Raw genomic sequence first — 16,734 nt, 5'->3', positions numbered from 1 at the left:
CCAAGCAGGGTATTGGAAATTTTGAACTGCAACTTTTAAGAGGCAGTGGGATTTAAGTGTATCTATTTTGAAGTCATCAGTAGAGAACTAATGATTTATGACAGGAAAACAATTAGTGGGACACATTATTTTATTTCTTAAGTTCTATAAGTACTGCCTGAATTTCAGGAAAACATTATTTTATGATACATTTTCAATTTCCCTCTTGGAAGTTGGTTCATATTTTGATGCAAATTCTCTGCATACCTATACCAGGATTATCCTCCTTGGGCAGTCAATCAGAGGACCTTTCTAGAAAAAATGTAGGGAAAAGTTCTATACATAATTGGCATCTGTTTATTCTGAATGAATAGCCAAACTAAAAATTTTCTGAATGAATGAAAATTAAATTTCAGATTAGACTTCACACTGAATACCCAGCATGATAAATGAAAACAAGCGAATGAAAACCAACAACAAACCAAGACATATTCTGGCCCATTATTTTAAATTTCACAATAGTGAGGTGGTCATTTCAAATAACTATCAGGAAAAGTTCAAGACACGTTCATAGACTTGGGAAATGGATAGCATCAGACTTCCTAACTGTGATTTCGGAAGCTGAAAGACAGTGTATAATGCCTCAGAGTTCTGAGGATGAACACTGTTCAACCCAGAATTCTGTAGTTGCCCCAACTAGCAATGAAAGTAAATTAGAAACATTTTCATGCATGGAAAGTTGACAAACTTTAAGCCCCACTCAGCCTTTTTTAGGAAATGTCTGGAGATAGGCTCAGCAAAATAAGCAAATAAGTCCAGGGGGAAGACATGGGATCTGGGAATGATGAGTTTCATGGGAGAAGAGAGGTAGGAGGCAGGTCGAGACAGCCATTGCTCGGGTTAGAGAACAGTCAGTCCTGATTACAGAAAGAGAAAGAAGAACTCCTATCTCCAGGAGTAAAAATAAAAACATTGACGAAATTTTGTTTGAAAATTTTATGGAGGCATTTTTCAGAATGCGTGAAAAGATTGAAATAGAAAAGTGAGCAAGTGTAACTAACAATTAGGAAATTATTAATGAAAGCAACATTTTTTTCAAGAAGGTACAACCAGAAAACAGTACTTTTCTGAATAAGGAAGAATATTCACCTTGCAATAGTCCTGGAATCGTGGAATACGTGTTTTATAAAAGCGGATGTAGTATAATGTCAAGAGGTCTTTTGGATAGAAAGAGCTGGCATAAAGAAGATAAAGTTTTCAACCTCTGTGAACAGAAATTCGAGGAAAATGTCAGAAAACGGCATTTTAAAAGTTAGTACTATATACATTGTATGTATAAATATGAAGGTGAATAAAAAATAAACTACTAAATATGTTAATATGAAGGCTAGATTGGGTGTGAACAGAGGATGAGAGATAAATTGGCTTATATATGCCTTTTAACATTAGTTTTTGATATGCATATGCTTAACTCTGATATGGTTTTTAAAGTAATATTTAAAAATATTGCTATGTTTTCAGTTATTCTTATAACTCTTTGCTCTATAAATTAATCTGTGCCGATCTCAACTTGAGGAATTATTTGCTCCAGTCACATTTGTCTTGCTTTTTAGAATCAGTAGTAGATGGTACATTAAGGTATGACTCTCTACCAGTGATCCCACTTCTGGGAATATACCCTAAGAATCTCAAAACACCAAAAGAAAGAGTATATGCACTCCTCTGTTCATAGCAGCATTATGTAAAATAACCAAGATGTGGAAACAGCCCAAGTGCCCATCAGTAGGTGAGTGGTACATCCGCACAATGGAGTACTATGTGGCTATATAAAAGAAAGAACTCTTACTATTTGCAACAACATGGAAGGACCTGAAGATTATTATGGTGAGTGAAGTAACCAGTCAAAGTTAAATGCCATATGATGTCACTTATATGTGGAATCTAACGAACAAAATAAACTGACAAACTAAGTAGGATCCAAGGCATGGAAACATGGAACAGACTGACAGATCTCAGAGGGGAGGGCAGGGAAGAGACTGTAAGAGATTCGTCAAGGAACATAAATGCATAGCCCATGGACACAGACAACAGTGTGGTGAAGGCTGGGGGGGGGGGCCAGGGGGCTGGGTGGAGGAGGGCCAAGGAGGGAAAATGGGGGACATCTGTAATAGTGTCAACAATAAAAAAATTAAATACACATACTTGATTGAAAATAAATCCACATTTATTTGCAACATGGTGTTTTAATTTGAAAAATGTCTTGAAATTTGAAAAGGGAGACATTCTCAAAACTTTGATGGGAATTTTAAAAAATTGTCAAAGTAAAGTCAGTCTTCCCCTGAATTACCCTCTCAACTATTTCACAAGAAGCTTATGATCACTTTGTGATCAAGAGTTCTTCTGGAAATGTACTAGGTATTTATGATGCTAACTTTTTTTATAGGTTGATGGGAAAAATTACCATAGCAAAACTCTTCCTTATTCAAAGTAAGATTTTAAAGGGTCTCATATCATACATTATGAAGTTCATGTGATGGGTTATATAAAGCATCTACTGTTGAAAGCTATCCAAATAAGAACAAGCCCATGATTTAAAAGCACGGAGGTAGGTGGAAATGTGACAGTGTAAAATTGCCACACTCCTACCCCACGTCCTGTCCTGGCAAGAGCATAGCTCTGATGGTGTCACAGGCTCTATTTGTTCCTGATTATGTTTCCCCATTGCAGTGTCATCTGATTTATTATTGGCATAGATAATGATCTAAGACCTAACAAACCAAAGGGTCTCCAACACTCCACTGCAGAAGCTTAAATGAGGATTTTATTTATTTATTTTTTCTGATTGGGACTTCATTTGCAGAAGGAAAACATGGTTAGACTTCTCACTTAGGAAAGTATAATGATAATATAATATGCACCTGTTATTTTGAAGGAGGCTTTTGTAGAGATTTTAGGTTGAATTTTTTTATGTTGGTAAAGTTCTATTTACTTCAAGTTTTTTAAATGTTTAATCACACCCTAATACAAATAATTTAATCTAAGTCATAAAAACTTTTGAAACGTTTTCAGAAATAATGACAGCAATCATTTATTGAATAATTTCAGTGTATCAGGTATTATGAAACATTTTAAATAATTTATCTTAGTCCTTACAACAATGTACCAGAAATATTTCAGTGTTAATTATCCTCATTAACATATGAGGGATCTAAGGGTTAGAGAGTCTAAAGAACCTACCTAAGGTTCCATAGGGTGTAAGCAGCACATCCAAAAACAAGTCCTGGCCATGGATGGGGTCAGGTGCTTTAGCACCAATTCTGTGTGATGGCAGCAGGAGAAACATTCCTGATGTGAAGCTGAGTAGTAAAGAGAAGAACGTATCAAGCACATGAGTAGCACTCCCTAGTCTCGCCTCAAGCCCCAGCTACAGTTCTCCACCTCAGATCTTCAATGGGACATCCAGGCACCAGGTGTTCATTTACTTTTTTCAAATCATCTTTTCACTGTTTTTCTATTACAGTTGTCCCAGTTTTTTCTCCTTCGTTCTCCTCCATCCACCCCACTCCCCTCCCCGCTCTCCGCCCCTGCTCCCAGTATCTTTTTCTTTATATACTTGATAGTTTTTGATCAATTAGCTCTGGAGACTAAATGTATATGTCAGGTGGGCAAAAGTAAGTTTACTGTTGTTTGTATGGAAAATAATACAGTAATTAATAAATAATAATACAAAAATAAATTGTTTTGTGTACTCACAACTATAAAGCTATTTGTGCCCACCCCTGTATATAGAGGTTCATTGGTATTTTTGATAGGTAGGGGTAACCAAAATCTTTTCATGTGATCTTAAGCCTCAGAAAATCAATTGAAAGTGGTAGAGCCAATTTCAAATAAATTAATTTTCCGAAGGTTGAATCCAAGAGAGGATTCATGCTTTGCTTTGAAACAAAGCTAGAGAAGCAAATACAATTCACAAAGGGACTCAGTGAGCCACAACATTAGGGACTAATTTTCATCTTGGAATAAACAATTTGCTCTCTTGACTCAATTCCTGATCCAAACTGAGAGTAGGCTTTTTCTTTCTTTCTTTTTCCTTTTCTTTTTTTATGTGGGGGGCTGGGGGGAATGCTTTGGTAGCCAAAACATTTCTGGAAACTGTGGGAAGAATGAATTTCATAAATGGAATTTTTGGATACTAATAGGCAACATGAATGCCCTGGGAATTCAAAGATCAAGGGGGAAGCTGAATTTATGGTGGAGGCAGGAATGGAAATCTCCTCACTTTTTTTACTTAACTTTGCAGAGAACACACTGGAGATGGGACTGTATTTCAGAAACCTGAGAACTGCCCTACTGATATAATGGCTATTTCCTTGAGGGAAAAGAGCAGCGAAGGTGGGGCAAGAATTTGTGCAGAATATCTGAGATGAAGGGGAAGGATGACTCAGTTTTGATCTGAATCCATTTTTGGCTGTAAGCAATCTCTGCTGAGAAAGTTTTCTCTCCTTAGACTGGAGTAGATTGGAAACTGACTTTCCCTAAAGTGATTTTCTTTTTACCCTATGAAGTTCTGCCTTTAAGAACTTTGATTTTCTTCTTTTAGAAAAAATCTTCCTCTTAAGTGCTTTTTTTAAGACCATGGGAAATCGTTTTTTAGCTACGTAGCCTTCTCATGAGAGAACCTGTCACCTCTACCCGATTCAGGATTTCTGGCAGTAAATGCAGGGTTTCAAGTGTATGGAATCTCATTCATTTAACAGTCGAACATTGAGAGTCTTTGTGGCTTAATCTTGAATTTATTAGATTGAAAGTAACTAACCACTCCTTTCCTTTCTGGGATGAAGAGAAAGAATATAGACCATCGGGTCAAATGTTTCTTCAGGCTAAATGAACAGTTGTATTAAGAGACATTAAAAGGGAGACACAAAGAATTCTTTTCAGAACAAACATTTAGTTCAAATAGGAGCAGGGATTATGGGGTTTTTAGCCTTCCCTTCACTTGGAGGGGCACCTGGCTGTGATGTGAGATTTATTGTCACAGTGCTTCACCATGAAGAACAGATTGGTTTTGTGAAGACTACTTCACTGAACCAGTCACGTGTACATCAGACAGGATTATTGATATGATCATTTAGCTCTAGTTGCTTTGGACTGTATTTCTGTTCTTCCAGAAGCTTGGAGCCTACCTGCCTCAAGGAACAAAGCAATACCACAGATCAGTGAATGACTGTTACCTGATACATCTTCAATTTTCACAAAGTTAAATAGAGGGTTCTAATGCCATTGAACTCCAGTGCTGAAAGGAGCTTAGTGATCATTTGGTTTTTCTACCCACATATACCGATGAGAGAAGTAGAATAGCATTGTTTGGCTTCCTGAACAAATACAACTAGAAGTTCTTTCCATTTTACTATTAAATATGTTTAAAAGTCTACTACTTTAAGTATATTCTTTGTCCAAAATATATTTTAATTTTCATTGTGGATGAGCATTTTCTTTCCACTAGGATGTAGGACCTATGAGAGTGGAACTTGTTACCAGCCTTTGTGGCGGGTGCAGGGTACCTGGTGATCTTAGATGAGTCAGCATTTGCCTTTAAAACTCAAATTTGATGCAGGTACTGACTCACTTTTTGTGTGCTAGAAGTGAGAAATTATTCTCAGTAAAGTGATTACTATATGTGGGAAACACACAATTTTCTCTGTGACTTTTGGTTGGATATCAGGAGTTGTTGATGAAACTTTGGGCTTACTCTTGAGAAAAACGCACACATCCATACAAACTTATAAAAATATGTTGTTTATAGAGTTTTGGATCTTCAGAACCATTCTGTTGCTCTGTAATGGTTTATTGATTATGGGTCACAAACAGCTTGTCTGTCATCAATTAAAATCCATCATGTGCATGATTTTCAGATTTCAGAGAAAAATCAGTTTGTAGATTTTCCAAGAGAGTATTGGTAGAACACAAGTGGGGATTTGGGGGTCTGGGCGATTGAATGAGACTAGAAATGGAGAACAAGGTGATAGGACAATGACTTTCTAAAAGAACAGTTAGGAATTACTGTGGATTAAGGTTTAGGTGGGCGGAACAAAGAGCGCATTTATGGCAGAGTAAAATGCTGCTGTCGTCTGAGGAGGGTGGGGCTGCGTCAGTAAGAGCGATGCAGGCTTCCTCTGAGAGGCATGTGAGAAGCAACACACTCACCCCAGGGGGAAAAAACGAGAGTTCTTGTTCAAAAGGATTATAAACTTTGGAGAGTCATTAAAAACCGCCTGAGAGTTGCCATTTAGGAGAAGAAAAAATAAAGCTCTGAAATATCTTGCCAAATTATTAGTATTTAATTTTCATGAATTTGCAGCCTCCAGAGCCAGTACTCATTTCTGATTCCCGAATTCCTGGGAGTGTATGAGCTCTAGGTGTTAAGATGCAGGCTCTGAATTTAACCTTTTTTCCTCGCCTTGGCTTTAGTTGATGATCCCGTGGAAACACAAATCACTTTGCTTAGTTTGGCAGAAAAGCAAGAGAGATAAGCTGCTTGGGGAAGGGGGAACCTGTTCCAACGCCTGTCCCAAGGTCTTTTCAAAATGTGTGTGTCAGCCTGAGAAATTTTCATATGTAATGCCTAAGTCTAATTATTTAGTTTGGCTACAAAGGATTGGCAAAGCATGCTTTAATCATTTTGATGCTAACATTGTCACAAGGCAACATTAAATCATTTTGAAATGATAATGCATCAGGTTAGACACTATTTTTGCAGCTGTTTTTCTTTGTCAAATTTGTTTGAAACTGAATCCAATAGAACTTGTTATGCTAAAGGAAAATACTATGTCAACTTTATATCTCTTTTCCTCACTGTATAAGTAGAAACAAAAAATGAGATGCACCATTCTGAAACATCCTCCTCCTCCTATTGGCATTGCCCTAATTCAGGACTCACCGTCTAGCAGAGAATTCTGGGTAGTTTCCCTGTCCTCACCTTTCCTGATTCTCATCCATCCTGAACACTACAGCTAGAATTATTCACTGACACTCAGTTACAGTCTTTGTCATTTTTCTGCCTAAAATATTTCAGTGGCTTCCAGTTACTACATCATAACCAATTCCCCAGCCTGCCATCTTGGGCTCCGATTACCTGGAGGCTGCCTTATGTCCATCCTTCTGTCTCACTGATTCCACGTATTCTCTCTGTGCCAGCATGTCAAACTGCTTCAATCCACAAATATTTATGAAGTACTTAATTTGTCTCAGACTCCAACAAGCTAGGTGCTAGGGATTCAGAGTTAATTTTACAACATGGCCTTTGCCCCAACGGAATTGACATTCCAGAGTAGGAGAAATATTAAAAATACAGTGTATATCTGCAACATATGGTCATATATGTATGCTCTTCTACATTCTAGTGTTATTCTGCCTGGAATATAATTTTCTTTACATCTTTCCTATAAGGCTTCTATAGGCCTTTCACGATGGTTCTCAAATATCACTTTCATTTTTAAGATGATGTGCTATTAATTATTGAAAATATTTAGTGATGTTTTGTATATACTCCTGTTAGAATTTATTTAACTTGTGCTGTATTTTATATACATATCTATTTGCTCATCAATCTGTGAGCCCCTTGAGGCAGGACTCAGTCATCATCCCACAACATCAAGGTGTGCTATTCAAGTATGTGCTCAATCCCTCACATGTCCTAGATTCTAATACAGGTTTGTGGACTGAATAGCCTTTTACTATTTTTCCAATATTATAAAAGTGGTGATGTTCTAATCTCCATAAGCAAAAGTGATGAGATAATATTTTTCTTTAATATAACTTATTTGACCCAAACTAGAGTTTAATAAATATGTTCAAAGTAACAGTTAATATTTATTGAACTTTTCCTGTCTTCAAGGCACTGTTCTAAGAGCTTTATATAAATTACCTCATGCGAATTATATGAATTTGAACATATTATGAATTTCTTTTTGTAGATTTTGCATAGATTTAAAAACATACGTCATCATCATTATAATGACTCACGGTTACATAGCACTTACTGTGTGCCGGGGACCGTTCTAATGGTTTATGTATTAACCCATTGATTCCTCGCACCGACATCATTTATTATATAAAGTTTATTATTATCCCCATTTTATAGATGAGAAAAGTATGAAACAGAGAAGTTCATTTTCTTGTTCTACTACACAGCTAGAGTTGCGCAGCCATGATGTGATCCAGGGGGTCTGGACCTTGAGCTCCTGCTCTTCCTCATTAGGCTGACTGTGTCTCATTTCGTAATTAACATGCGGTGCATGGTTCAATAGAAGTTGATGATTATTCATGGACACTTGAAATAACAAGGATTTATATCAAATAACTTACTTTCCTCTATTAACTGGGTCAATATATACTCTTGGAAATCCCTTTACATACTCTCCATTTTGCTCACTTCATTCTTTGTTAAACAAGGGGAAATCCCTGGGAGGAAGATAATTGCCTGATTGAATAAAGTTTTGTGTGTAACGGTTTCTGCTGTTAAGACTTTAGATCACTTGGCTGGTGTAGCTCAGTGGATTGAGCACAGGCCTGTGAAACAAAGGATTGCCAGTTTGATTCCCAGTCAGAGTACATGCCTGGGTTGGAGGCCAGGTCCCCAGTAGGGGACACATGAGAGGCAACCACACATTGATGTTTCTCTCTCACTCTTTCTTCATCCCTGACCCTCTCTCTAAAAATAAATAAATAAAATAAAAAATAAAAAAGATCTTAGATCATATCAGTCTTATCTACTCTCTCTGTTCCATTCTTCTCTCCTTGATTCTTCTTTATAATAAGTATGGACTATTCTTTTTATATATAACCCTGCAAAAGTATGTTTACTGCATTTGGAGATGCTAAAATATATATTTCCATTGTGTCTCTGGTCTGAAAACCTACTAAAGTTTTATTTAGCTTAGTAGGAAAGTATTTAGCAACAGTGGTGTCCAACCTTTTGGCATCTCCACACTGGAAGAAGTATTGTCCAGGGCCACACGTTAAATACATTGCAACTTGCAATCACACAAAAATCTCATGACGTTTTAAGTGAATTTACGATTTTATGTTGGGCAACATTTCCGGCCATCCTGGGCTGTGTGCAGCCCATGGGTGCAGGTTAGGTACCCCTGATAGAGCTCACACTATCCAATGTACAGAAAGCACGATTCATAAATATCAATGAGGTATTTATGCTTGGTGAAGCCAAATTCAAGTATTCTGATGGTATCATATCGTCAGCACACAGCCTTTTGGTCTGTCAAAACTAAGACAGAATCTATCTTAGTGAGTAAGGGAAATGACATTTAATCACCATAAATCAGGAAGGAGAGTGAAGGGAATTCTCAAAAATATGAAATAATAATGAAGCCCACCATCTGTGGATAGAATGCACAGGTTTTAAATCTAAGGGACTCAAATATCCCTTTTACACAGGTTGAAACTGCCATGCATACATTTTAGAAGTATGTTTAGATGCCTGTTTCTGAGACACTATCTTTTTATCTTTCTCATCAATTAATAATGAATTACTTGAAATGATTTTGTTATAAAGTCCAGTGACATAAAACGGACTTTAATATGTGATGAATGATGTTATTACCTTACTAGTATTTAATACTCTAGAGCCTTAGAAAATTAGAGGGTATGATAAGTACTTGGGGTAAAATCTGGGAAGATTTGGGTTCCTGTAATCCCAGACCTAGAGTTAAATGAGCGTCTGTCTATATCACAATTATAAATAAAAAATAAAAAAATAGGACCTATAGACAAGAGCCAAACAGAAATGGAGACTGACATTGAGGTTTATTATCAGCTTTGCCCAGCACATGGTTTTGTGACTTTAGGGCGTGTCATTAACTTTTCTGGAATGAAATAACCTGCATTTATAAAATCATGAATTTGTATGAATTGATTTTCAAGGTCTCATCCCGCTTTAAAATTCTGCTTCCATTATGGGTTTAGGATCGTATATCCTTCGGAATCTACTTTTTTGGACCCAGCCTCTTTGTTTCCTCCTTTCTGAATATATGATGTAGGTGCAGTGTGATTTCCCAAACACGGGCCATCAATCTAAACACCATCAAAAGTAGGAGGCGAAGGAATGCTGTGAGTTTTACCACACACGTAGTTTGAGGCTTACTTGGCATATATTGATCGATTTAATCAATTCACAAATATTACTGCAATTATTTTATGACTTAAGTAGTTTATGTATAGCTTAAAAGGTGAATAGAGGGTTGTAGAATATTTTGAATTTAACTTATTTTGTGTCAACATGTTTTATGTTTATTTAAGTGTCATCCATTTTTCATAAGTTAAATACACCAATAAAATGAAATATAATAATTACATCTACTTCCAAATAAATATGTGCTAAAACTGTGTATTGTTTGCATATATCAAAATTAGAGTCTTCATGTTATGTTTATGTATTTATGAAGTAGGATGATGCATGTATTGAGGTAAATATATATTATGCTTATTAAACTTTTCTTCTTTTGCTCTGTTCTTCTTTTACTTTCCCATAGATTTGCTGCTTTCAAATAGCTGTATTCCTTTTTTGGGTTCATCAGAAGGACTGGATTTCCAGACAATTCTGTTAGACGAGGAGAGAGGCAGGCTGCTGCTGGGAGCCAAGGACCACATCTTCCTGCTCAGTCTGGTTGACTTAAACAAGAATTTTAAGAAGGTCAGTTTATTTATATATAGATGACTGGATGCATTTATTTTCATCTATTCCCTTCTTTTTCTTTGTTTTTTTTTAAAGTGACTCAGTGTCAAATGCAGTAGGTCACATACCTATCAAAAAGAACATATTGCCTTTGATATATGTTTTAGATTTTTATGGATTTAAGTACATATACATGTTCTTTGTTAAGAATGAACAGTATAATACCATACCCTTTAAAATATGAATGAAAGGCATGAAAAATAGTAAATAGATAGTACTACATTATACAGTAAAAATGCAGACTTTTAGATTGGAAAGCTGGCAAATGAGTTATTCATTAAGTGTTAACATTTATGTCCGTAGAAACTTTTGTAAAATTATTTTTACTTTCAGTTAACAAATAAGCACACTTAAAATTGATAGTGTGACTCGAGCAGCAACTGAACACCACACTTTTCTCCACATTCCCATTTTACATCTGAACAGGTTTCTCTTATGGCCTAATCATGCTCAGAGAGTGAAAATTAATAGTGCACTAACTATGGATGGATTAAGAATAAACTTATCACTACAGGGAACTATATACTAGTTTATTCAAAATTTAAAAGGCATTGCTGCTGTATCCTACATTTTCAATGAGCACTGTGATACCCTAAGGAAAGGGTGTCGTACCTTACACTTTATATTATTAGCTAGTACTTTGGCAAATATCAATGTCTATGTGAGCAAAGACAGATACCAAGATGAGAAGGGATTGAATGACTGATGACAAGACATACTACATGAATGATCTGCATCTATGAAACATCTTTGTTCTTTTTTATTTTTTCTTTTCTAGAAGTATTCCAAAAGAACTACTAGGAGTAATTGCAAGTTTTCAGGTTAATAGATAATTCCTCCCATTCAGAAAGAGTTGTTTGTAGGTATCTTAGGACTGTGAAGCTTCATTAGCATTCTCCTACCTGACCACTTCCACTGAACTCTGTAATTTTGAGATGCTTTTAATAACTTGGTATTAGTTGTTCAGTTATTTGAACCTTATAAGCACTCAGGGCATTAGCCTGTACAGGAAAATTATTTATCCACATGTGTATTAATATTGCTTAATTAATGTCTGCATTAGAAACAATGGCTTTTGCTTTTTAATTATTTTAACTTTTACCTTTTCTGCACAGTTTCGACTGAGGTCCACTGAAAGAAAAGGAGTTACTTCTTATGAAAGCTCAGATTTGATAAAGAGATAGTCTTTGAATGCAAATGTATATGCATATATTTCATGTAATCTGTATTTCTAAAAGAAAGCCTGGTGGATAAAATATTGTCAATAGTTGTTCTTGATTTGTTTAACCCAAACACACTTAGAAGCACATAATTTATCTTATTTTTAAATGGATTATTATCTTATAGCCTGGATATTGTTTATAGTAAAGTGAAATAAAGACTTGCTTATGTGCTAGAATTTGAAAAGCTTGCCATTATTCTCCATTCCATTTATTTTTAAGGGGGTGTTTTTACTTTAGGGATTTTGTTTAAGGACTATTAGTCCTAGGAGAATCTGTTGATGATACCAACTCTATCTTAGTTATCAGTAAACATTTTAGCAGGGGATGATTCTTTTTCGAGAGCCCCAAGAAAGTCCTACTCTGTTTTGCTGTGTTGCTTTGTGAGATACTACAGAGCTAACAGCATTTTCCCAAGTATGTCTTTGTTTTGCGTAATAGCAAAAAGTAATTCATACTCTTAAGGAAGTTTATTCTTGTGCTATCCTCTGTCTTTAGGGATTGGAAGAAAAAGTCCACTTATCTGAATGAGTGTATTAGATCATTGCTTAAAATAAATTCTGATAGCACAATTTCCTTTTGTGACTATTTTAAGTACATCTCTCTTTGGCCATGTTACATGCTTGGAATGTGCTAATATTTAATAAAATAAATATTTATGAAATATTGATTTCTGTTATGATATTGAAATAAATGGTTATTGAAACACATTATAAAATTAAGGTCTGTACAAGAGATTTTTTTGGCTTAACTGATATTTCTTTATATTTTTAGAGCATGTATAATTCATAAAGGGGCTGTGTATGTAAAGGTATGAATTTATGTTTATGTAGGTACCCACCTTTCACATTTATATAAATCACTCCAGTGTTAAAAGGTACTCCACAGCAGCGAGTAAGTGTCAAGATGTAGTACTTTAGCAATGTTTAGACCTACATGGTTTGCGTTGGCTTGTTGCCCCTCGGCAAAAATCCAAACTCCTCTGTATAAGAAACCACACATGTTGGGACTCTGAGAGACTGAAAGATGTCCTTTGTACTCCTTAGAGTGAAAGCGGTATACAACACACAATTGAGTTATGAGTGACTGGTTGGGATTTTTTTTCCTCTGGTAAATTTTTATATTTTTAAAACATTTTTATTGAATTTGGGGGGTGACATTGGTTAATAAAATTATTAGGTTTCAGGTACAATTCTGTGATACACCATCTGTATACTATGTGGTGTGTTGACCACACCAAGTCAAGTCTCTTTTCCTCACCATTTATTCCCCCTTTGCCCTTTTCTATCTCCTGCTAGTCCCCTCTTGCTCTGGTGATCACTGTACTGTTGTCTGTGCCTATAAGGTTTTTCTTTTAATTTTTACTTACTCTCTTCATCTTTTTCACCCAGCTCCTCAAACCCCTGCCCCTCTGATAGCTGTCAGCCTACTCTTTATCTATGAGTCTGTTTCTATTTTGTTTGTTAGTTTTATTTTGTTCTTTAGATTCTACATATGAGTGAAATCCTATGGTACTTGTTTTACTCTGATGAGATTATTTCACTCACCATAATACTCTCCAGGTCCACCCATGCTGTCACAAAAGGTAAGATTTCCTTCTTTATTACAGCTGAGTAGTATTCCATTGTGTAAATGTACCACAGTTTTTAACCTACTCATCTACTGATGGGCACTTGGGTTGCTTTCAAATCATGGCTATTGTAAATAATGCTATAAGGAACACAGGGGTGCATATATTCTTTCAAATTTGTGTTTTAAGTTTCTTAGGATGTATTCTCAGAAGTAGAATTGCTGGCAAAAGGCAGTTCCATTTTTATTTTTATTTCTCCAAATCCTTGCAAGCACTTCTGGTGTGTTGGTTTATTGATGATAGTCATTCTGACAGGTATGAGGTGATATCTTGTTATGGCTTTAATATTCATTTCTCTGATGATTTGTGATGTTGAGCATTTGGACATATTTCTGTTGGCCATCTGAATATCCTCTTTGGAGAAGTGTCTATTCAGGTCCTTTGCCCATTTTTTAATAGTATTTTTGTGCTGTTGGGTTGTATCAGTACTTTAAAATTTTTTAAATTTTATTTCATTTTACCTTAACTGAATTTATCAGGGTGACATCGTTTCACAAAACCACACAGTTCATCATCTGCACACTGCATTGTGCACTCATTGCCTTGAGACAGGTCTCTCTCCATTTCCATTTTTTGTCCTTTTTTCCCACCTCTTCCTAGCACCCACCCCCTTTCACTGTGCCTATCACCATACTGTTGTCTATATTTATGCGTCATGTACATGTGTTTTTTGGCTAATGCTTTCACCTTCTTTCATCCAGTCTGCCCATCCCCCTCACCTCTTACAGTTGTCAGTCTGTTCCATATGTCCATGCCCCTGTTTCTTCTTTTTCATCCATTTATTTTCTTTATTAGAGTCTACATATAAGTGAGATCATATGGTATTTGTCTTTTCTGACTGGCTTATTTCACTTAACATGATACTTTCCAGGTTCATCGATGCTGTCTCAAAAGACAATATTCCCTTCTTCTTTGTGGCTTTGCAGTAACCCATTGTGTAAATGTTAACACAGCTTTTCTTATCCATTCATCTACTGGTGGGCGCTTGAGTTGTTTCCAGATGTTAACCATTGTAAATAATGCCACAGTGAACGTAGGGGTGTGTATATTCTTTTGAATTAGAATTTCAGGACTATTAGGATATGTTTCAAGAAGTGGGATCTCTGGGTCAAAAAGCAGTTCCATTTTTAATTTTCTGAGAAAACTCCATATTTTCCACAATGGCTGCATGAATCTGCATTTCCACCACCAGTGCAGAAGGATTCCTGTGCCTGTATATCCTTTCTAGCACTCACTGATTTTTTAAAAATAGTATTGATATTTCTTTTAAAAAGATTTTATTTATTTTTAGACAGAGGGGAAAGGCGAGAGAAGGTGAGGGAGTGAAACATCAATGTGTGGTTGCCTCTCACACGCCTCCCACCAGGGGCCTGGCCTGCAACCCAGGAATGTTCCCTGACCAGGAATCCAAACAGCAACAATTTGGTTTGCAGGTTGGTGCTCGATCCACTGAGCCACAGCAGCCAGGGCTGTTAATTTTTTGATGACAGCCATTCTGACAGGTGTGAAGTGATATCTCAATGGGGTTTTAACTTACATTTCTCTGATGATTAGTGACATAGAGCAGTTTTCATATGCCTATTGGTCATCTTTATATCCTTTTTGGAGAAATGTCTATTTAGGTCTCCTTTGCCCGTTTTTAATTGAATCGTTTGTCTTGCCGGAGTTGAGTTGTATAAGTTCTTTGGAGTTGTATAAATTTTGAATGTTAACCCTTAATAAGATGTGTCATTGGCGAATATGTTCTTCCACTTGGTGGGTTGTCCTATCATTTTGTTAATGGTTTTTTGCTGTGTAAAAACTTTCAGTTTGATGCAGTCCCATTTTTTATTTTATTTTATTTTATTTTATTTTTTGTTTCCCTTGCCCAAGGGTATATATCAGAAAAAATATTGCTAAGACAAATGTTTGAGATTTTATTACCTATATTTTCTTCTAGAATTTTTATGGTTTCAAGTGTAACATTTTATTCTTTAATCAATTTGAGTAAATTTTTGTGTATGGTGTAAGAAGGTGGTCTAGATTCATCTGCACATTATCTGTCCAATTTTCCTAACATCATTTATTGAATAGATTGATTTACCCCATTGTATGTTTTTGCCTCTTTTGCCCAATATTAATTGACCATAAAGGCATGGATTTATGTCTGGGTTCTTTATTTTGTTCCATAGATCTATATGTCTGTTTTTACACCAGTATCAGCTGTTTTTTTCGCTATTGTGCAATTACAGTTGTCCCCATTCCCCCTCATTACTCTCTCCTGCCCTACCCACCCCAGCTCCCACAGTCAATCCTCCCCTACCCCCACTATTGTCTTTGCTTGTGGGTCCATTATACATGTTCCTTGATGATCCTTCCCGTTTTTGTCCCGTTATCCCCCTCCCCCTCTCTGGTTACTATCAGTTTGTTCTTTATTTCCATGTCTCTGGTTATATGTTGCTTACTTGTTTGTTTTGTTGAGTAGGTTCCACTTGTAAGTGAGATCATATGGTATTTGACTTTCACACCTGGGTTATTTCACTCAGCATGATACTTTCCAGTTCCATTCATGCTGTCACAATAGCTAGGAGTTCCTTATTCCTTTCTGCTGCATACAGAGAGATGAAAATTAAAACCACAATGAGATATCACTTCACATCGGTCAGAGTGGCCATCATAAACAAAGCAACAAACAACAAATGCTGGAGAGACTGTGGAGAAAGGGGGACCCTAGTGCACTGTTGGTGGGATTACACACTGGTGCAGCCACTGTGGAAAACAGTATGGAATTTTCTCAGAAAACTAAAAATGGAATTGCCTTTTGACCTGGCAATTCCACTGCTAGGATTATAGCCTAAGAACCCTGAAATGCCAGTCCAAAAGAACCTATGTACCCCAATGTTCATAGCAATGCAATTTATATTAGCCAAGTGCTGGAAACAGCCTAAGTACCCATCAGTGAATGAGCGGATCAAAAAACTGTGGAGCATTTGCAAGTATTAGCTGTTTTGGTTACTGTGGCCTTGAGGTATATGGTTTGATATCAGGTAGCACGATACCTCCAATTTAATTCTTCCCTCTCAAGCTTGCCATTGCTATTCATGGTCTTTTGTGCTTCAATATAAATTTTGGGAATACTGGTTCTAGGTGTGTGAAATGTGTCATTGGTATCTTGG

At 36.2% G+C, this 16,734-nt stretch overlaps 1 protein-coding gene across 1 annotated transcript in view; it reads left to right on the top strand.

Moving 5' to 3' along the window:
- Positions 1-16,734, top strand: part of SEMA3D (semaphorin 3D) — a 200,374-nt gene that overhangs the window by 81,052 nt on the left and 102,588 nt on the right. The window contains exon 3 of the mRNA XM_037129036.2: positions 10,527-10,687. Within this exon, the coding sequence (XP_036984931.2) occupies positions 10,527-10,687 (161 nt within the window). The remainder of the gene's footprint in view (positions 1-10,526; positions 10,688-16,734) is intronic.

The sequence above is a fragment of the Artibeus jamaicensis genome, unplaced genomic scaffold (genome assembly GCF_021234435.1).
Source record: "Artibeus jamaicensis isolate MK-2021 breed Jamaican fruit bat unplaced genomic scaffold, CSHL_Jam_final contig_787, whole genome shotgun sequence".
In the NCBI taxonomy this organism is placed as follows: domain Eukaryota; kingdom Metazoa; phylum Chordata; class Mammalia; order Chiroptera; family Phyllostomidae; genus Artibeus; species Artibeus jamaicensis.
The sequence above is the reverse complement of the archived record's forward strand: the minus strand, read 5'-3'. Positions and strand labels throughout refer to the sequence as shown.